The 23,685-nt window shown below is 41.2% G+C and overlaps 1 protein-coding gene across 1 annotated transcript; it reads right to left on the bottom strand.

Annotated features, from left to right (window-relative positions):
* Positions 1-10,264: 10,264 nt before the first annotated feature.
* ca4a (carbonic anhydrase IV a) lies at positions 10,265-20,304 on the bottom strand. Its single transcript, XM_036523263.1, has 8 exons — positions 20,188-20,304; positions 14,063-14,107; positions 13,595-13,765; positions 13,218-13,363; positions 12,439-12,531; positions 12,099-12,165; positions 11,197-11,360; positions 10,265-10,675 (listed from the first exon to the last, which is right to left on the bottom strand). Exons 1-8 carry the CDS (start codon positions 20,246-20,248, stop codon positions 10,496-10,498), a joined length of 927 nt encoding a protein of 308 aa, XP_036379156.1. The 5' UTR covers positions 20,249-20,304; the 3' UTR covers positions 10,265-10,495.
* Between the last annotated feature and the right edge of the window lie 3,381 nt (positions 20,305-23,685).

Raw genomic sequence — 23,685 nt, 5'->3', positions numbered from 1 at the left:
CTAAAGTTTGTGATCCATTTCGGTCCGTTTCTGCAAGCAGGGATCATGAAGAAGTGCTGTCCTGATTATACTCACGGGCAGATGTGCCTCCCAATGAGTTACATTAATGGAGAAAGGGGAGTGTTACAAACTGCGTGAGATGGTATTTGTGGGCAGGATGGAATTACATTTTGTGTACCTGCTGAGGTATTCCATTTATAGGGAAGTATTACACCTGCGGTTTGAACAGTTTGCTCTCTCAGATTATTCAGTCCTCATGGCAGAGACTGAACATGGTGTTCGTGTGTATTGGCAAACGCTGCGATACAAGACATACCTCAATACACAAAATTCCAAAAAAAAAAGATGAAGGATGAATGTGCAGATGATTAGATTTAGCAACATGGTTTGTAACAGATGAGTCTGTTATAACATATTTGAAAGAGGTTAATTTCATTCTTTCTAGCAATATTTACATCCTCCTACCTAATCAGCCTACGCTGCCCTTTGAAAAAATGTTCAGCTACACGTAGTGCTGAACACACCCTTTATGTAATCCTAACGTTTTACTGGGTACGTCATTTTTGTCTAGGTTTATAGTGTCTCTCCTGGCTAGTGCTAATCTATTGAATTACATTAAAATGAAATGATAGGGCAATTTGACTGAGATTTTTTAAAGACTGTAGCAGTCAGCTGTGCCAGTCTATTTCCACAGCCCTAGGTAGATACAGGTCGAGTTTAACAGAGCAAAAAAGGTTTGCATAGCATTGGAAATTAAAGCAATATTTGAGAAATAGTGTCTCCACTTGATCTTAGAATGGCTTAATCCTGTAGGAAAAAGGACAGGAAACATCAAACAAAACCAGGTGATTAAAATTCAAATTATGCTATTGAGTAGAAGACTGGATAACTATCCACAGTGATTTCTGAATGTAGTGCTTCTGATTAAAAGGCCTTCAAGAGTTACCATATTGTTACCATATCTTTGCCAAATCACATCAGACACATAAGATAATTTCTTTGTTTGTAAGTATTTTCCCCCTTTTCACCCAGTGTCTGTAATCAGTAATCAATATTAGATTCATCTCACTGCAACAGCCCCTGTGCTGGTGCAGGAAAGCAGTGTATTGCGAATGTAGTTTTGCACAGACCAACGGCAACTACTTTCCACACTACAAGGCCCACAGTGCATCAGGAGACACAAGGGACACTGGCTACCACTACCCCAGTAAAATGAAGCCAGTTGGGCTCATGGTCATTGTCAGCAGATGACACAGCCTGGTTCAAACAATCTCCTTAACTGACTGATCCATTTGGGTGCTGGGACAATTTCAAATAAAACATTTCCTTAACCCTGCTGGATCCTATACTAGGTGTGTCATACAAGTGTTTTGAAATTGAGTAAAAAAAATTTAATCTGGATCTTATTATTGAAAGGGGCATCCCTGTGTTTGTAGAGATGGGGATCACCACAGCTGATGGCAGGTTTATGGGTTTCACAGTGATTTAACAATTGTTTGTGAAGTGATGGTGAAACTTGAGTATTCCCCAAAGCCACATTTTGGCTCTGGTTACAGATTATTACCAATTACCAAATTCCACTTCCAGTTTTGTTTTTATCAAAAGAAATGCATCAGAGTAGCTTGTCTTGTAAGAAACTGGAAAATCAGCAAATGGCAAAGCAAGAAATTGCAATTAGCCCCAAAACAACACTTCGCTTTCCCTCAGGTACAACAAACAATACCTTAGCAGAAAAGTCATGGACAGCTAGTTTCCCTTCTTCTTTCAGCTGTCTCTGTACATGTCTGCATACAGTAGCTTCAAAGTCTCATTTAGCCCCACAGGCTTCGAAGTCACAAGTTGTAGGGTTGGCTGTGAGCGCTTCCTTCAGAAATCTAAATATTACCATTGAGGGAAAACGAAATGCAATCTTCTCTCATGTGTGGATGAAGTCATCTGGTGAGCCGTTGAATGCGCGGCGTGCCTGTTTACGTTCCTTGGCCTTGTTTTTTTGGAAGCTCTGTAGTATCCAACAACAACAAGGCGCAAGACAGTAGCACTTCAGCAAGGAAGCGCCCCACGAGCAGCTCCCACTTATTGTCATTGTGACTCTGGTTCATATGACTCACGCAACTGAATTTGGAACATGTAAAAGGCCTCTTCCTCTCTGTGTTCCAGGCACAGGGAGTGCCGCCAGTCGCGACACAATCACACTGGAGGGGGTAAATGTGCAGGCGGACAAAGAGACAGAGAGGCAGAACATTTAGACCAGGGTCCACACAGAGCCCGATGGGAACTTGATTAGACGCCAGACTTCACTTCATACCAGAAATCTGAACACCAGCCAGCGTGTAACTCTTGAATCACTGCGAGGTAACAGATTTTCAAAAAAAAAGCAAAAAACATAAGCATGTATTCAGTAAAGGACATGAAATATTTTTTTTAAATTTCTGCAGTAGCCTACACTTCTTTGAAGGCAACACACTGTGAAACTGCTGGAGGGGATGGAAAGTGATTATGTGTGTGTGTGGGATTGCTGAACTCAGTACAGTACAGTATAGGCAGCTCGCTGTGATGGGTTACAGGATGCTGGGATTCCTTTAATGTTGTGGGAAGGGGAGGGGGCAGGGGGGGGACACACTGCACCAGAGGAGTGTGGGAGGGAGGGGGAGGGGAAAGCGATTCCGATGAAGTGAGGTTTGGCATTCTGTTTTTATCCTGAGCCTCCTGTGAGAAGAGACATGAAGAGAAATGGGTTAAAGGGCACCTAAGACTGCTTTCAGAAAAAAACATTCAGTAGTTTGCCTCAAAATGGTCACGGCAAAATGAATATCTAATTAGAGCTGGAAATTGATTTTGGAGTGAGACTGGTGAATATAGTGAGAGGCGACATCTCTGAGACAAAATAATGGAAGCTTGGTTCATCTGAAGCAAACACTTTCCCTAGATTTTATTTCTCTATACATCAAATGAGATATCCCTGAGTGACAGTTCCCTCCCACAAAATCGATGCTACGGTACTACAAATGGCAAAAACTGAGGCAGGTTTCCAATCACAGATCCCCCATGAAATGCAGGTTTCAAGACACAGTTGTACCATTAGAAAAGAACACTTTGCCAATCCATCAGCCCACCATGGCGGTGATATTTGACCTTTGACATTACACAAGAATGCTCACTTCCCCAGCATCAGGAATGTCGATGGGTCATTCTATTTTTAAATCCTACGACATTCATTGAAGACCAGAATTTTGACTTTTTTACATTGGCAAAACCAGCTTCTGCAAGATGAAATACATGTTATGTGCATTCATTCAAAATGCAGGAGTACGAAAAAAGAAGCTAGCTCTATTCTTGCATGGTCTGTGGCCATTAGTACAATATATGGTCTATATATGTATCCTTTTTGAAGTGATGATTTCATAATAACTTTGGAAAATGTCCTTCATAAAAGAAAGAAGAGTATTATATAATGCATGGAAGGCATTCAGCACACATGTGGTGAGGTCTTCAGCAATTTTCATGTGAATTATCACTGGCCACAAGAGCTATAGAAACATAAGCATGAAACTGTTTGCTCAATTGAGAGGCATAATTAAACAAAAAAAGATTAAAAACTAAAAAAGATTATCATACACTTAAACACATTTTTAAATATTTTTTTTCTTTTCTTCTCTGATGATAAGGTTCCCCAAAACAACTATCAACTTTTACACAAGTTTTATAACAGGATTAAAACCTGCGGCCAGTTCCACCTTAAGCACTGATAACAGAGCACATGATACGCCTGCTGCAATAACACAGCATGTCACTAATCCAGATCAATTTCCAAAGCGAGTGTTCCTAAGAAGGATTACGGTGGTTAACCTATTGGTTTAGCTGACTTTCAATGATTTACTTCCAAGGCAAGGGGCGCCTGGTAAGCACATAGATGAACAATGATACTGACCATCAAACAAAGCTCACATTTAAATCTAAGTTAACTTGATTGAAATACACTGAAATATGCAGGCACTATGAAATTATTTCTCAGTATAAGAATGTACCCCCCCCCCCCCCCCCCCACAAATAAACAGTAGAGTAAATTAGAAGTGGTACAAGCATGCATACTGTCTTGTGAAATAAAACAGCATTATGAACCACTGGATTTGCTCCAGGTTTCCTTCTTTCTAAGTTTCATTCAGTCTAATCTTTGAGTAGTTGTGCTACAGTGTATCCAATGATTGATATGAACGGGTACTGTGTCTACAACTGATTTAAATGTTTGAAACCCAAGACATCTGAACTAAGATAATTTATCTTGTATTTACCAGATACTGTCTGTGGAACTGAAAGATCAGCTGAGGCCACTTGATCAAACCAAATGAAAGATAAGTCTAAATATAAGAACAGCTTATGACAGCAAATTTTTACTTTTTTTTGGTTAACTGCTAACTAACTGCTTACCTTACAGTTTCAATCTATTTCAGCCTGAGATGTGATGAAAATATTGTGTAAGAACAAGAAGCATTTGCCTTAAATTTGTCTCTGAATTCCATCTGTTCTCAGTTCAGTGGCCCAAATGTCACCACATTTCACATCATTTCTGTTCCTCCCAGTACTAGCAGAAGAACACCGATTTGAAGACATGTGGCCCTCCCTGTGAATATTGTTCCCTTAATATATTGGAATCCTTGTCAGTAGGGTTGTAAACCTGTACTCATTTGGGGGCCTTTTTAACCGTTACAGATGTTGGAACAACGCATTCATGGAATTTTATCATGTGTCAAGAAGAACAATGCTAACAAAGGATATCTCATACTTGCAATCTTTACTTATGTCACTGACATAATATTTTGATGATCTTCATGTGTATGTTTTTAAGATGATGGTCATTTGGGCATACGCCTCTGCTCTGACGCTTTGACAGGCATTTCCAAGGGTGAGTTCATCATCACATCAATCCGTGGGGTTTATCTGCTGCTCAAGTCAGCTGCTTCAGGTTTCACTGTTGTGAAATAAACCTTTACCCTTTCAATCACCTCCAACTGCTGACTCCAAGGATAGGAACAAGGGCAAGGAATATTGTTTTAACCTCTCTGGTACCATGTGTAGAGGCTGATTGACATAGCTGGGAAGTTTTTTTTTCTCCCAAAGCAATATTCGATCTTGTTACATCATGATCACTCTACCACGAAGTATTTCATCTCACATATATGTTCCTACACAGAATCAAATGCAATTTTTTGGGTTTATACAATATCTGGGTTGAATCACAAATCATGCAAGTCATGCTCCCTAGAGTATGATGGCTTTGTTCTGTTTACCATAAAATTCTGTTAGTGTCATTTAAATATTAACTAGAATATTCCCTAAAATAGATAGTGCTGTATGGTTGAGCCAAAAGATTCTAAGTCAGTGGTACTCAGGTATTTTTAGGTAAGCCCCCTTGAAAATTTCGATTAGTTCCTGCACTCCTGCATCCTGTACCCTCCGCTCTTGTTACATTACATATTACATTACACTTGATTAGCAGACACTGTTATCCAGAGTGACTTGCATAGCTCACAGTTTTTACACGTTATCCTACTCTATAGTGGGTATTTACTGAGGCATTTCGTGTTAAGTGAGAATCGAATCACTCCCTCCTGGGAACAGTTACTGCGCTAACCCTGTCAGCAAAACCACTGGAGCTCCTGCTCTTGATCACCCTCTATAGATTTCTCAGAAGCTCAGAATTCGCTCTCTTCATCAGTCCCTGTTTGATCCTTCAGGGTACATGCGTACCTCTGGTCTGATCATCATCAACCTCAAAGTCAGCATACTCCACCCTAGGAAAGGTAACACTGACCAACATCGAAATGGATCATTCATATTCTACTCCAGAAAGCATACTCTCATCAGCCTTCACAATGCCCATATGGAATTAAACGTTTGAAAATTAATCATTGATATTTTGATTTATTGACCAGCTTCTCTACCTAATTGAACAACCTTTTTGCATGGGAATTACATTGCCAGCCTGCTTAAAACACGCACCAGAGACAGTCAGAAAATGCCTTTCCACCACGTGGGTCCACTTGTGTGGTGGGATGGTAGCTCTGTGGAATGAACGGTGATTTCAGATCTAATGTCATGAGCCTGGGAGCTCACAGGATTCCCTCTGTCTGGGGATTCCCAAAAACACAGTGACTAAGAGTACTCCCCTGATTTTGTATTTTTGGTCCTGGTACGCAGCCATGCTGTTTTTGATACTGTCAAACTTAGTTGAGGCTTTGCAGCAGTGGAGCAAGCTACATTTCAGTTTGTGAGTAATATGGAAGACGAGTGGCCAAAAATCTTGACTAAATCATTAAATGTGCTGGGCCTACTCCCTTGCTTGAATGGAATCTTGCATTAATAACCCTGTGGAGTTTATCACTACCTGCGGACAGTATGGGCTATGACTTTTTTCATCCCAAAGTTGACAGCATGCCATGAAAAACACTGATTTTCATAGTACAACTGGCTGTCTCAGAACAGGGAAAGCTTTAACTGTAAATAAAGACAAAATGAATAATCAGAGAAAAATAGTCAAAGCTGAATGAAATTCAGGAGTTAATAATAAAGATTTAATTAAATCCTTTGTGTTGATGTCATATGAACTGTGTACATTTTATGTTATGCAATAAGTTATGGCATAGCTTATTGCATTACATGTGTACATTTCTGTGACTAATTTATTGCCTACATCCTGCCTGTGATGTTTATCTTGAATTATCTTGTTAGTATCATAGCCCCAGTTCTGGCATGCTAATGTAAAGAAAACTATGTTTAAGTTAAGATATTTAAGATTTGTTCATCATTATGGTCCTTCATAATAAGATGGCAAAACAAGCAGCGCTGGTTGAATTGATTAAGAACTTACGATGCCAAAAGCAACACGAATGGATTTGTGCATAGTAATGCAATTTGAATTTAGTCAATCCTCCTGTTTAGTACAGAGGTACATCAGCTGGATATTCTATGTGCATTTTCCACATCTGTATTGTAGCTGTGAGCTGGATAAGCTGTTTATTATATTTATCTGAATACTTAAAGGCCAGTGTTTTCATCTTGTCGTAATAATTAGCGATTCCCCTTCAGAGCTAACAAATGCTCAAACTAACAATTACAACAGCACTGTGTTTCAAATATCATAAAACCTCTGCTTTGGAGGGTACCATACATACACTTATTTAAACAGGGAGATCCCATTACTGCCCTCTCTGAATTATTCCTTGGCTTACACATTCCTTTAACTCGATTTACTAATGTGGCACCGATTAGGGTAGCTTGGGGGACGCAAGAGTGTGTTTTGCCCCAGTTTACGCTTTAGAAAGTGCCTCTCCATGGAGACACGCACTGTGTTGGATGCCTCATCTTACCCATTGTGATGCTATCAGATTGGCAGGGGTCACTGAAAACACGAGGACGAAGTGGCTGTGCATTGATGCCTCTGGTTTCCTTTCAGGAGAATGAGGTCTTTGTCCGTTGGGTGCGGAGCCTGAGCAGGGGAGCGAGTACTCGGCCAGAACTCAGGGGTGGAAGTGGAAACATGTTGTTGGGTCACACAGGACATTTAGCATCGCCTGGCAAGGTGAAGCCTAATGAGCTGGCGTCTGGCCTTCCCAGGCACAGGAGGTGTACACAGTCCTCTCACACCCCCAGGACACAGGCAGAAGTCTCCATCTGTGATTCTGGAGCTCTGGTCCTGGGCACTTCGGTCCGAGTTGCTCGTGCACAAGTGGCTCTCTCAGACACCAGTGCCCCCTCTGTCCTGGGTGCCACAATGAGGCTTTTGATAATTTGGACATGGGCAGAAAAATCCTGAGAGGCGGGTGATCTTAGGACTGAGCCTCTCCTACTTGGACCGACCTGCCGAACTCTATCGGGACAGCGCCCGTGTCCAGTGTAAGTCAATTAGAAATGGATTAGGGTCGATATCTGCAGCAGACTCTCCACCTCAGGGTCTGTTTGGGATTCGGCTGGGTAAACGAGAGCCCTGTCGTTTCTCAAGCTTCCCCAGCCTAGAGTCAAAAGAACCTCAAAGATACTTTTTTCACATTCACTTGCTGAGCATGTTGTACTTGCTGACTGACTTTAAAACCTGAAGTGTTATTTTATTCCATTGCCCATGGTGATCAGAGTGCTTAACTTCCTCGACCCCATCAACGTCCCCTCTAAAAGTCATGCAAAACATTTCGTACCCACTGAATCTTTGTTTATAACTAGGTTAAAAGAGATGCATTTTGGGTAATGCCCCTGCGATAGACTGGTATCACAGGCAGGAAGTGTGCCTGTACCAAATTAGCTTTAGGCTGAGCTCCAACCTAATGTGCCATCCAGGCTCTGACTGCTGATATTCAGTTCCATTTCCTGAGCACATGAAAATGTAACTAGAAAGGAAAGTTTGAGGATAAACTTGAAGTTGGTTGTGTAACAATGATTGCAGCTAATTGTTTTAAGCTCTGCTTGAGAGACAGTCTGTATCTGAGGCCACTCTAGCAGTCCTGTAAGGTGCACATATTAGAATTTTCAGATTCTGAGTGTTCTGTCCATGTTTGTAAATGGAAAATTTTTCAATGTAGAATTGTAAATATCTCAAAAAATATTTTAGGTACTGACGCAAAATGCACCAGCAATGCAATCCCATTTCAGCTGAATGTACTGATCAAGTTTAGCTGAAAAGCTATAGCAGCAGTTAAGCGCAGAAAATCAGTTGGAATAATAATAAGACGACGAAGAACAGTGAGTTGGCTTTTTCAATCTGCCTTATCTGGTGCATAAAATGGAAAAGGCAATTCAGTATTTAATTGAAAAGAAGAGTCAAACCCATGATGCGTCCATCACTACCACCCCTCAGAGTTTCTCGAAAGTAAATGCGATTCAGACAAAAATAAGACAAAAAGGTGATCCAGTTTTTTGTCCTTGCATTCAAACATATTGTTCATTTTATTAGCCATATTGTTCACTTAGCATCACCGTCAGAATCATATTTGCAGTACAGGCAAGATAAAAGTTGCTCTGTGTGTACAAACATTTCCTTACTGCATACTGGACAAAGGAGGAATTTCACAGTGAGGCCAGCGCCTGACAGACATCCACTGGTGTACATTATCATTCCTTTTACGCTGGATGATTTTTATCAAATGAATAATATGCTGAATTAAATTCAATCCAATAAACAAAAAATATATATAAATAAAAATGTGTCTCTTCATATTAATATACACATACATACATGACATGTGTTCAAATTACACAATATAAAAATAATGTTAACTTAGCGTTGCAAAAACATGGAAAATGCACACAGCCCCTGTTTGGTGAGCACACAGATCTAGTCCTGATCTCTGGGGAAGGTGTGTGTTTTTCAGTTTTCCTGACATGGATGTACACCCCCCAAATGGAGACCAATGGGAGACTGTATATTGACCAGTAAATCAAATTCAAGAATCAGTGCATGTCACTGCAAGACAAGCTATACATTCTGTGGGTTTGGTAGCGTGGCTGGTCCCGCCGTGGGCGCCAAGCCTACCTGTGGTGCATAACAGAACAATGAAGCATTGCTGGAGCTCTTGCTTGTTATACAGGGTTTATAAAATGCTGTATTTCAAGCGGGCTGTGGGACTGCAGACGACCACAGGCCTGTCTCAACAGCCTGAAGCGGACCGTGCTTGGTGTCGCTGATATATATTTTTTAGGGAAGGGGGGGGGGGGAATTGAGGCGGGAAATGTCTGCTTCAAATGGTTATCTCAAAGACGACGTGCACGTTTCTTCAGTTCTGATGCAGCTCCGCGTCACTCGCCCAGGGCGCATTCTCAACGGCAGAGCGTGTCGCCCCGCTGTATCATCTCCCCCTCGCAGCTCATTCGTGACACAGGCTGAATGTTACCAACAACAGGGAGGAAGTGTACATTACACATGACTGTAAACTCTCAGAACAATGGGGTGTTCGTCATGGGTCACACTGTACTCTTCTCACAGTGTGATTCAGAGGGAGAAGACTATTGAAAAGGGGCTCTGGTAGGGGGCAGTCTGACCTGGCCATGTATGCAACAAAGCACAGACATTGCTAGGGATCCAGTGCTCGGAAGTATTAATGAGTGTTCCTACTGATAGCTGCAGGCAATTTACACTGTCGGTTCATGCCACTTGATCGTGTCGTTCCGTTCAGGGCTCTGCGACAGCTGGCTTCAGATCAGCAAACACCCTGAATCAAATGGAGATTTAGTGAGAGTGGAGGGTAGTCTCAGGAGGGACAACGGGATCATCAGTAGTACGTTTCTGAAAGCGTCAGTGCCTGGAACACCTGAGAGGTGGAGGTGACGTTTTAGGGTTTCAACAGCAGTTGAGGTCTTAATGCTCATGAATCACTCTGTAACGGGATTGTGCGGTTTCCGCTGAGGCAGTTAGTGATGAGACATGGTTGTTTGCTTTTTTTTTTTGTTGTTGTTGTTTTTTTTTTGTATCATGATGTTTGTGCGTTGTCGGTGAGTCAGCAGACTGCCTCGTCTAGTTGGGCCGGGACAGCCCAAAGGCCGCCGCCACCGAGATGGCCAGGAGCGCCCCGCTGGCCAGAACCACACTGCCTGCCGATCGGTACACCTTTCGGCCGTTCAGCGGCTGCACCGGCCGGAACGTGCCCACCATCTTCTTCCCGTCATGGAACTGGAGTTCAGAGAATGCACGAAGCTGTGGGAAGGAGACACAAGCAAACCGTGAAGGCTACAGTGTGATGGATGTCTGCTTAGGTCAGCTTAGCTTAAAACACAGTGGAATCACTGTCCGTCTTCTAATATAGACTGAAGACACACCTCTTCAGACTGCATTTGGGTTGCACCTCAATCCCCACCACCTAACATTTGCTACTTGTATTACTTGCTGTTTATTTTACGTGTATAGTTCTATTGTGTTGTGGATTCTGTGATCTATTGACTGTTGATGTATGATAGTGTGTGTACTTGGCTTCCATTATTTTCTAGGATATCTAGTAAGGTTAGCATAGGTTCACTTGTAGTAGGACTTCAATAGCATTATGCTCACACTCACTAGTCTGGGAGTGTGATAGCCTGGTCTGACACTGTTGCTCATTCAACTCAAATAGATAGACTTATGTTCTATTGTGCTGGAGGTTGCTCTGGATAAGAGTGTCTGTTAAATGAATGTAATGTAATGTAAATGATTATACTGATATCTTAACAGAAGCCTCATACCTGGTCCCTGCTGAGAGGGATGGCGTGTTCAAAGACGGTCCACACAACTGCCTCGGTACAACCAGGGGTGGTGAGGGAGCCCTTGTAACGGTAGTAGCTGGTCATATTCTTTGGTGAAGGAAGGAGAGCATTCAGAGACAGACCGTTGATGGTTGTGTTTGCGCCTGGGAACATGGGATGACAAAAAAACAAGATCAGGACACAGGTGTGCCGTCATTCAGTTTCAAAGGGCCACCTTAGCCTCTTTGAATTCCATCCCACCGACATTTTTCACCGATAAACCACTGTGCAACTTTGGTATTGTTAGGAGATAGTTTTGTGGAACGGCATGGCGTTTGATCTGGAGACACGCGATGTGTATTCGAATACAAACGCTGGAGACAAGTGATGTGTATTCAAATACAAAGCGATGTCACTACATCCGACCAGAGCCAAACGGCACCTCTTGTGAACCCTATGGAGCCAATTAGGTTACAGGGCTCAGAAAATACCCGATTAGAGAGGGAGCTATGCACAGCTCCACAAAACCAATCAGAACCAACCTGGTCATCATAACTCATATGTAAATGTATGTATAAACTGTATAAAAAGAATGAAATGATATACTAGTTGAACTTCTGCTCAATGCTGATCCCCACGGCCGGCTGTGCAAATAAACCTTCCTGTCTTTTGCTGTGAACATCGAATCTGCTTCTTTGTCATAATGAAACACATTTTGGTTTTCCGGACTTTTACTAACAGTATGAAACAAGCAAAAGTGACATCAGTATATGCGTGAGGTAGTTCACAGCTATTGCATTTAAATTTAATTTAGTCATTTATAACACATCCACATAACTGGATAAGCTACAAAACTAAAGGCAACAATGAAGAACAAGGTGAACCAGGATGTTTTTACTTACCAGTAGTTTTGATTTTTCTCAGGGCATTTATGAGGGGTTCATATTTCCTATTGGCACTAGCTGATTCCTAAAGTGATAAACATGGCACATATTAAATATGCATAAATGCACATGTACGTCATTACATTTTTACATCTGCATTCACTCATCTAACTGGTTATACAGTCACTGCTGAAATCATTCTGACTAATATTTACATACAGCCATTGTTTTTATTATGAATGCCAATAATATATCAGGGTACACTTTCTTTTTTTAATTATTCAGTCATGTTTTGAGTGATATTTTTTCAGAGAATCTAAATTAGTTGGCATGGAAAGGTGAACATTGAGTTTTTTACCTCATAGAAAAATCCGAGGACCGCCACTCCAGTCGGGTCTTGGAGAGCACTGGACAAAGAAGTGTGACTTTTTTTGATATGGACAATATGTAGCTGTGGAGAACACCAGAGAGAGACAGCTCTGTTGGTAAAGCATCAGTGACAATCCGAATCGGAACATTTGCAAATCCGTCAATAAAAGCCACAGCTCTTCTCCATTGAGAAAGGCCTAACCCTGCGGCGTTTGGAATGGCTTTGTGCTGATTTTATCATAACACTAACAAACTATGCAGAACATGTACTCTGCTACCCATGAAAGTGCTGATTGTGTCCAGCTGCATGTACTGCACAACTGCTGGAAACATCTCATTTCCTCTCACACTGACTTATCTGCCGAACAGATATGCTTATCCAGGGTGGCTTATCCAGCTCATGTTTAATTCATTACCCATTCACACAGCTGGGAACCACCGGAAGATATGCTTATTAATGCATTCAAGGTGCTCTATAAAGTTTTATATCACTAAGTGCCTTAAGGGTGAAACTGGATTCAAAACTCACAATGTACTGGCTGAAAAGTTTGCTCTGTGAGCCTTTACATCATGCTGCTGCTCAGCCTTGCAATGTGCCGTGTATATTTCACATTCCTCAGCACAACAGCTAAAGTGAGAAACAATTCAAGATGCAGCGGAGGCCGACTGAGAGAAGCGGCCCGGTCTGGGTTGAGGATGTGTGTCTGTGCAGGGGTGTGAGCCTTTGGGGGGGGGTCAGTTTGGCTCCTCTGCGAGCGGGCACTGTACCTCCATGGGGTACTGCTCCCCGTCCACAGTATGCTCAGACCCAGGGCCCCCATCCGTGCCCCAGTGCAAGTGGAACTGCACGGCCTTATATGTGGTTTTCAGGTCCCCGTCGCTGACCGTGGCCACGTGGGGCACAGCCACTGCAACTGCAAAGAGGCATGGGAGAATTGAGCCACGATAAAAATCCAGAAACAACCCCCCACCCCCACCCTGTGCTGCAAAAAAGCACAACTTGAGTTAGTTCTTAGTGCCTCTGAATGAAAAAACTTTAAACTGTAACTCCAGTGGGTGCCCAGGAACTCACAAGACAGGTAATACACTAATGTCTGTATTCAGTGAAGGGAAAAAAATAGTTTATAAAAATAGTATAAACATACCAGAATGTCCATTATTTTTAATGTTGCTGTTAAAGGTATCCTGATAGCCGGTAAATTTGAAGGGGGTAAGGCGCTCATCTGGCAGAGTTCTCTTGGTCACAATGTTAATGGGAGACTGGGATTTTCCTGAACAGCTCTGGGCGTGTTCAGCCTCACTCCAATGGTCAGGAGCTGCACAAAAATGAACAGGTAAGATTGCACAAGAAATCATACAATTTGATTACATGTCAAAGACAATAGTCATGATAATTTCCCAGTTCTCACAGTATACATTTTTAAAATAAAAATATTTGTTTGCTTACAGCGAATGTGACCTACACACTACTAAAGGGTACAGTAGTAGTAATACTAGTGATAATTACAGGACACAGTGCACTGAAAAATATTTGTCTTGTCGATGGGGTATCCTCATGACATCACCAATGGCAAACAATATTTGAATAGATAATAAACAAGGTTAAAACTCACCTTTACAATGGGATTCACATGTGAACTGGGACTGGTAGCACCAATCTGAAACAACAAGTACATCAGTCAATGGAACCCAAGATTCAACTCTGCTGTCAAACCTGTCCCTCATTCTCATGAGGTCATGATTTGCCTTAAAGTCTTTGGTGACTCTACATGAAATCATGTCTGAGCCACAAAGGAGCTGCAGTTTAAAACTAAGCCTGCATATTAACACATGGGGCCCTCTGTTGTCACTTCAGACCTGTGCTGAAACACATAAGTAAAGTGGGATTACAAGGTGAGTGATTACAGCAGATGGTAAGAGTCAACAAAGAATGGGAAGACCTGTATTTTATTACTATAATTCTCCTTTTCAGGGCATTTAAATTCTGCTACCATCTAATGCATCCTTTACACATGTACTATAGGTGACTCTTCTTACAAAGAGAATATTACAATATTTAGATATTCATATTCAGATTTGATCTATTAAATGATGTAATATTCCTGCTTCCCATCCTTAAGCATAACTCTTTTTTTGGGAACAGACTGGGTAACAGCGGAAGCACTCAGGAGTTGATCTGGCAAGTAGCCAAATTGTTGGAACACCCTCCAAAACAGAACTTCCTGTATTGAAATCTTATTTGTGAAATCAGTTCCAATTATCAATACTTGTTGTTTCTTTTTCTGTTGTAAACAACAATTGTTCCAGCATTGCCCAAGTCAATTGTTATTCCCGGTCATACAAATGCCTCTAATACACAGGAATTGTCTTCCTATTGTTCAGTGCCACAAAGGACATAAGCTTTACTTATGCTTTATCTTTCCGTAATATCAGTATATATACAGAAACAGAATCACTGTTCTCAACTAAGAGCACAGTCTTGCATGTTTTTCTTTTTTTTTAAGTTTATTAATATTGAACAATGGAGCTGCATGTTTCCACTTCTCCAAACTGAGACAAATATCTGGTTCTATCTCAGAAATCAAATATTTATAAAAAAAAAAAAAAAAACGCACATTCCATTGAAAATCTGGGAAGGTCTCCCCGTTCATTAAAACTGGAAGGTTTTGTTGTATTTGTAAAGGAAGTCCTATGAATTGGGTAAAGCAAGTTGGTTTCTTTTAGCTCAGCCTTATACCATTTCCTTCTGTGGAAGAATGATAATCTCCATTAAAAATAAACACTGTAGGGATATGAGAACACCATGCATCTTATGCCATTGCTTGATAATACTGTCCCATTGCACTGGCCCCACAAAAATGTTTGCATGTGGCTGCATAACATTCCCAAGATTGTGATGTGTTCCCTCTTGGCACAAAGCCAAATTTACAAACACCATGTTCCCCCACCTATAATCCACAAACCACTTGTCCCAGCAGTGCAGCCAATTTCTGAAACATATGATACAGCACTGCAGAGTTTTTTTTTTTTTTTTAAAAAAAGCTTTTACAACACTAAATAAACAGTACAGTTCAGTACAGCTAGCAGATGTTCTTATCGAGAGCGTGCATCTTATCTTCTTATCAGTGTACATTTCATCCATTTATACAGCCAGATATTTAGTGAGGGCATTCAGGTTAAGCACCTTGCCCCTGGGTGCAACAGCAGTGCCTATCCTGGGAATGGACCCTGCAAGCTGTGGGTCACGAGCCTTACTCCATACCACTACACCAACACTGCAGCCCCTATCATACCTGCCATCTCTACTTTGACCAGGTTATAAGACAGCAAGGAGGAAGACCTAGCTTTCAATGCATCCATACTCCAAGTGCAAATGTGAATAAAATATTTTAGTTTCATATAGTTATGTGTATTTCTACTATTTATTTATTTAACAAAATTTTTTTAATGGCTTCACATTCAATTTAAGATGTAAATTATTTACTCTACTTCTTCATGCACAGGTCCGATCTTCAACATCCTTATTTTCAGATATGCATTCCACAACAAATCCACTTTGATCTTTTGTGCTGTCCTTAAAGCAAGGTATCCGTGAACAATGAATCTCAGCACAACAGCGAAAGATCTTAGCAGAAAAAAAAACAAGGAGAGGAAACTGTCCAAGAAAAGGACAAAGAAAAGAAAACAAATAAAGGAACCTGTTCTTTGACAAGTGTGAAATCTATGCATTTCAGTTTTGCGAAAATTGTAAGATGGTTAAACAGAAGGCACTTGTATGCTATTGTTGTCAATATACAATACAATGTATGATTTGTTTGATAAAATGCAATATTTTGCTTTGGCGCACGTGGAAACATTCAGTGAGAGGCGAAACTAAAGATAGGGAGGTGGAAACGGATAACGATTTCAGAATGCATGCCAAATGCAAGGATGAAAACCGGAATCGCACCTTCTACAACGATCACGGTTGCATTTTACAAATGCACCACATTTGCTCGTAAACACCGTGAGCGGGAGGCCAGCGTTAATTATCCCAGTGCTGTAAACTAGAGGGCGCTGTCATGCCCAGTGTCCACTTAAACGTGTCCGTTTCCTTACAGTTCGACGTCAGCGACATCAAACGAAAAGATGAGAAAGCCAACACCGTTTTATTTATAACCCTGTTACTCTGTTTGACCTGTTCAACAGAACCATTATACAACAGAACCATATATATTGCCCCCCCCCCCCTTGCCCTTGCTATACCCAGTTTTATGGACGAGATGACCATTTAATTACCAAAAGCGTGATATTTAAAATAAACGTGAAAATAGCCTTTAAAATGTAAAAACTGAACATACATGGAATAGGTTGATTGTGGTTATTCCCTACCCTTTACAATAGTCGATTTATTAATCCGTTTTCAATAACTGTTCTTTTCACTAAAAAGACAGCTAACAGTTTTTGACAGTTAGGCATCGATATAAGCCCTAGAAGACACATCTTGCAGATCTGTACTATAAAGACAACTGGTTTAATCTTTGTTAATATTTTTGTGTCACCATTCATGTAATCCACGCGTGGTTTTTCGTTGTTCAAACCTTCGCCTCCTCATCAAAATGTTCCTGTGTGGTATCAACAAAGCAATTAAAATCGTATTTGAATATGCGTCGGTGAAATTTCATTTGATATAGTTTAGGGACTGGCTAGGTTACTTCGTTTATCACAACGACCACATAATGAGTCTGCGGACTGCGCGCCGCTGGGAACCACTACGGCGGCCGCATACGCGCGTGCGCCTTTGCGCTCCACTTGTGTAAGGGCAGGACAACCTGAGATATGAAGTAGCCTACCACCCTTTAGAAGCAGTCTGTCTTGTTAATAGGCATTGATTCAGAGTAGGTGGTAAGGCAATACGATGGTGTTGATGTTGTCAGGGTAGGTGTTTTTTTTTTCTCAAATAATTTAATTATCGAATTCGTACACTGTATAGATCATACTGTAGAGATCTGACTTCCATTCCCAGCAATTAAACAGTGCACGGATGTAAAAAGCGCTCCCACACATATAGTGCATAGATGCTCAAATTAAAACAGATTTTAATCGGAGGTTTATCATCAAACCGTGTACACTTATATGACTGTTACTTTCCTCTGCTCCATCAGGTGCGGAACCATACGATGTTTGAAAACCTTTGAACGGCAATATGCATCAACAGACCGCAGTGTCCGTTAAAACTGTTTAAAAAGACATGTATTGGCAAATACAGAATGCAAGCGAAGACGATTCAGCACACACGAGTGGAAATGTTACCTGTTGAAAGAGGAACCCCGATTTATCAACACCATCTTCCTTTTAAAACAGTCAGAACATACTGTATTTTTTTTTTTTTTTTTTTTAGAAATTGAGCATATTCGCTTTTATGGGGCTGAACAAGATTCCACTAAGCGTACAGACGTACTGACTAGTCCACTGAGTCAATATTGTGTACTTGATAATGATTACGCAATTTCTATGTTCTAAGCATAAATGTAGTCATTATTTCGATAAATTGCTGCTATGCCGCAGTAATTCTTTGCCGGTGAAAATAAAGTAGCACATCAACAGACCTTCGGCAAGTGACCGTAGTTTAAGTGACGCAGATATTGTTGTCATCGACTATTAGCTTGTTTTATTTACACAGAAGGTCAATCACTCAGATGACAAGAAAACAACTGGCAATGACAAGGATCGCCATGTGCTTGTATTCCAAATGATCTCATTCAAGTTAATCGTTAACGTTAATCGCCTATGTAAACGAATAATGACATAAAATGTTATAAAGCATCATTGGTTGCTGCTTGCTTTTAGCCGTTTTCAGTGTATACATTATTGCAGCTGTACAGGCACCAAAGCCGTGTTCAAGCTCTGTACCGAGACCTATTTCGTCGGATTCTCAAAAAATGTCACCTGCTCGAATCGCAGAGGTAGAAAGACGCGGGACGCTGTATCAGAAAACCAATCAATACACCTCTGTGCACAATGCATCACCTACACTGAATGCTTTTACGACCTTTGACAAATATTGAAATAGCACACACGGATCTCAGAGAAATTTCCTAGGCAAGGGATCCAATTCTGCCTGCGTAAATACGTCTCCATTTCCAGTTTTGTCGGGAGGTGGACTGCCTCCGCAGTGCAGGGATGCCCTGGAGCTATTGCGTGCGTGATCTGAAGTTGGATAAAAGCGACAGCCAACGGGAATAATCGATCGCCGACCGTTACATCAAAAAGGCTTACAAACAGCATTAAGATCACCGACAGAATTGTGTGATTGACGTTGCATGTCCAAATCATAGCGACTTAGCCAATACTTTCTGAAACACAAAATTGTGGACCTTTGGCACGGACGAGTGCAATCAGGATGCCCTTTTTCGATTTGCTGCCGTTGGAAAGCAGGAAAGTGTATTTCCAGGTGCACTTTAATGCAGGACAATATTAGGGAAATTACATGATCTAAGGTGGGTTTCTCTTCTTGAATTCCGAAGCCATTCGGATGTTTGCAGTTTTCGGAAAATCTTGTAATATTAGCGTTACGCATTGCGGTATATTAAATCTGGCACTTTACGGTACCGATACCGTCCTTCTCGGATCCGATTGCCCGTTTGCAGATTTACAGAGTTAACTCTTGGAGCATACAGAGGGAAGGAAGGCGTGCTAGAAATCAGTGTGGAGCGCACACACTGTGACGTTCTGGAATGCGTGGGAACATCTGTGGCCACTCGCTGTGCTGATAGACGCGCGCGTTGAGGCGCGGATGGACATCGCGCACATTTATCTTGCCTATCATCTGACAGTTGGAGCTCCGATTTCGCCTGTTATCATTTTTCTTGAAAAATCCTTTGTGTTAGATGTATAAATGGGGCACACGAAATAACTGATTCAAATCTTAAGTGCCCTAAAGGCATTGCAAAAAAGGCCATTGGGATAATACATTTCAATCAATCAGTATCTGGTGGGCTTGTTGATCGTACAGACCGTTTTGCAACTTAAGCTTGTGCTGACGTGAGCCACCTCTGACGGTCCAGATAAAGTACTCGTTACTTGATCACTAACCGTCGGATGTGAATGCAAGCGTGGTTATAGTTATTTCATTTTTCACAGTCATATTAAATTCATATAATTATTAGAAATATTACTATGGTAGGCTACCTATCTGTTTTGAAACTGAATTACAAGAAGCATAAACCGTATAAATATTTGAGCAGTGTGGCATATTAAACAAATGTGAAACAATTGATGTAACTCAAAATGTTAAAATGATATTATTTGTGGCAAAGCTAAAGATGATGCGCCCAAGAATATCAGTTTTTGAACAGACATTTACCACTTAACATTTTATGATCACCAGGCTTTGCAAAGTGTTGCAGAGCAATTCATAAAAGCAAAATGTCATTTTGGAGTAAAAGTCTATTCTTCTTTGAGTAAATGCAACAAAATAGGCAATATTAATGTATTTTAAGTTCAATTAATTTGTTGAGCTGCATAAAAGACAACGCTTTGATCTTTGTAGTGATACCCATCTGTAAGAAATTATTGTATAATTTCAGTAACATTGAAAAGATTCATCCAAATATACCCTCCATGCAACAGTGTTCTGTTATATATATTACATTTTATTATATAGATGTACATATTTTTTAGAAATTATGTAAAAACCTTTATAATAGATGCAACCAGTATGTTAAACCGTGAGTAAAGAATACCAAAGTTCACTCACCTGCGCCCTCGTTGATCTTTACAAAGAGAGCTAGAAAAACTGAAAGAAATACTAGATGCATTTTGGTTCGTCTTCAGCTCGTTCACACGAAGGCGCCACAATGAGGTCTTTTTTGAATGTGACCACATTCTTACAGAGAGTCTTATACTCCATCACCGTAAGACGGTACGACTTACCAGGAAACAATAGCCCCTCCCCTCACCTTGATAAGCACGTGGGTAAAATGAGCCCGTTTTTCGTATCCGTCTTTTAGTGACTGCTTTTCAGATCTATGATATAGACAGGTACTAAATGGGTATCAGCAGAACTGTTACAAATAATCCTTTATAGAAGGTTTTGTGCATCAGAACTGAAAATAAATTAGTTCAAAAACGATTTTCTGCACACACACACACACACACACACACACACACACAGATATACCAGTCAAGCAAAACCCTTGACCCCCTGTACATATTGATATTTGCTTTCTGTTATGGACATACCTGAATAGCAGAGTCCACAGTGTTCAGTTTACTGGTATATCAGCACAGTGAATCATGTTGGAGTTGGCAGCTTTAGTCCAGAGTGGTGGTCTCTGCACTCCAGGGGCTCGTACTTGTCAGGAATGGGGTGCATGTGCCCTGAGTATCCAGCTTCCTCCTTCCTCCTGTTGCACCAGGCTGTTAAAGTACAACATGATAACACCTAATCTCAGACCTAAGACTGGCAACCTGGTTTACTCTGGGCTGCCTTTAAACCCGCTATCTCCCGGGAAGAAAGAGGGGGCCAGCAGCTAGCTACAGCAACTACACCGGTCCCCTCATTTCATTGACTTTTTCCCAGGACGCAGTATCAGGTTAAATCTTTTTTGTTAAAGGCTGATTGTTTGAGCCTTGAGGACCTAGAAACAAAGGTACAAGCTGTTTGACTCCTATCTATATTCCGAACACAGCCTTCCTTAAGGGTACACTGACCCGCTGACGAGACAAACGCAGTAATATGATGAGCCATTAACTATGACCACAAAGCATTTCAGAATTATATAGAAGGAACCACATTAATTTTATCTGACTATTAGCTAAATGTATCTTATGTTTGCTGTTCTTTTTGGTGTCTGCAAAATGTGTTTGTCCAAGGTAGGTTCAAATTTTCATATCATACAAATGTAATTTTAATAAGAAATCTAAATTCAGCTTGTTTTTTTTTTTTTTTGGCACAAACGTGTTTTAAGATATGTTGCTCTTTTATTTTGGACAGTCTTGATGTGCTGGGTAGGAGGTTTATGCAGTGAAATAGGAGCTGCACAGATACATATTAGAATTAGGGGTCAGTTTTTCATTTATCTGTTCATATTTTCACTGTGTTTAACTGCAACTCCTCTTACACACATTACCAGCTACAGTCCATCTAACTGACAATTGAAATCACAATTTTCCCATTCAGTGAAACAGTTCAATCAACCCTGCATGCACTGTAGCTCTTTTACGCACCCGGGGCATTAACATAAACGACCAATGGCTATGAAAGCTACAAGGTGATTTGCATTCTGTCAGAGGTATTTTGCGCAAGAATGAATCTTTTCAGCGAGGGAAAGTGCATCAGTGTGATGAAAGTGTTGAATGATCCGGTCCTTTGTTAAACACTTAGACGCGCTTCTGTGTCCTCCACTCAGTGCTGAACAGGGGCTCGTCCGTTATTTAATGTTCACTGACCAGCAGACCCCTCCCATTGCAAAGAACATGTAACAGCACCACAAGAGCTGCCCGTTGCTAACTGTGCTGGTGGTTCCCACCTCCGGTTGTAGGAAGAGGAAACCCCTTGTTTATTGCCGCCAGGAAGACCTGTAGTCATCCTGTAACCAGGTCAGATGAAAAAATAAGACAAAACGGTAAGAGGGGAGCTCACCCATATATCAAATATTGGAGACATGGGTAACATTCCCCACCACGATCTGCTCCACTTCAGCAGAGGAGGTCTTTTGTTTCAAGCTGACGTAACTGGCATATCATAAATGTTGCTCGGCACCGAATTAGAATCGTTCACTTAACAGTTGTGCTGATTAGAGATCAACGCTGCTGAGAGGGGCCAGGAAATGAGGGAGCAGTTCAGAATACGAACCCAAGTTTGATGTAACTCAGCTCAATTCATTCACTGCTGTGGACATCCACTCATATTAGACATTGTCACGTGGTGGCAAATAGACCAGTAACAGTTCAGATGCACACCAGGACAGGAAGTGCCTCTCATCAGTCATCATACAGAGGCCAGCCTATTTATAAATGCAATGTGTCATAATTACACTAATGATCAATAAGTATTGTGTATTTGAGTGTTGTGTACCCACAATCAAATGTGTGTTGGGTTGAATGCATGTAGTTGGCATGAGATGGAAGACATAAATAAGGGACTGTCTGGCAGTTCAATCCGACAGATTATGTTGACACACAATGAATTACAACCAGTCTTTGGAAATTTTAATAGGTATTCGTTAGGTAAACTAGTGCAAAACCAACGCAAAACATGGTCGTGATTTTATATATATACATCAATCACGACCATGTTTTGCATTGGTTCTTAACTAAAATTGTTTTAATTTAGTTAACTAAATTTGGTTTGGTCAACAAGAGGTTCTGTAGCACCAACTATAGCACCGGTGACATCTAGTGGATGCTGTGTAAAGGCACAGTATTTGATGGCAGTGTATAAGGCATTGTGATTACTGCCGTCATGGTGTGATGTGGGTGACCTCTACTGGTCAATGACCTGACATGATTCTTGCACTGTGTCAGATGTGCTCCTCAATTTCATGCTCCCCACCCCGCCCCTCTGGCAGGGGATTGAGACAAGCAAATGAGTAGCGTTTCGGCGGTAACAAGGCCCACCGCGCAGTTTCGCCTGATTGTTCTTAGTGGGAGATGCGTTTTACATTTACGTTGGTTCCAGTTTTTCATGCGAAAATTACTCAAACACCCAACATATCTCTCATTCAAATTAAGAAGTACCTTCTTAGACCTGCAGAGACATTCTCAGTCGTCCATACAGCTGCCAGTCTCCATCCTGGGTACGTCGTCGGTCCTCCCATATCGTTCTGTCAGGCAAAGGTGAGCATATTGATGGAGAACCGACAGGCTGCCACGGTGTATTTCTGGAATAGATTCGAATCTATTCGAATAGATTCTGCATACTAAATTAGGCCTGATAAGTGTTTTCTTTCCAAATCAAAGTGCGTGATACTGTGGGTGACCTTAATCGGAAATGCAGTGATACTTTAAAGGTTGGATATGAATAAATATTACTTTAAACGCAATCTTCATATATACATCTTCATTATTGGTACGACGGAGAAAAAAGTACGCGAATGCAGTTTCTCTGCTTCCAGTTTATCAGTTTGGCCGACAGCTGTAAAGCTTTAAATCGTGTTGTTTGTAAAAGTCCAGAAAGTGAATGACTTGTGACCACTCTCGTTCGGAATATTTGATCACGGTGGGCTCTGTCCTTGTTTCAGCACCTTGGCTA

Source organism: Megalops cyprinoides, chromosome 3, assembly GCF_013368585.1.
Source record: "Megalops cyprinoides isolate fMegCyp1 chromosome 3, fMegCyp1.pri, whole genome shotgun sequence".
Classification (NCBI taxonomy): domain Eukaryota; kingdom Metazoa; phylum Chordata; class Actinopteri; order Elopiformes; family Megalopidae; genus Megalops; species Megalops cyprinoides.
The sequence above is the reverse complement of the archived record's forward strand: the minus strand, read 5'-3'. Positions and strand labels throughout refer to the sequence as shown.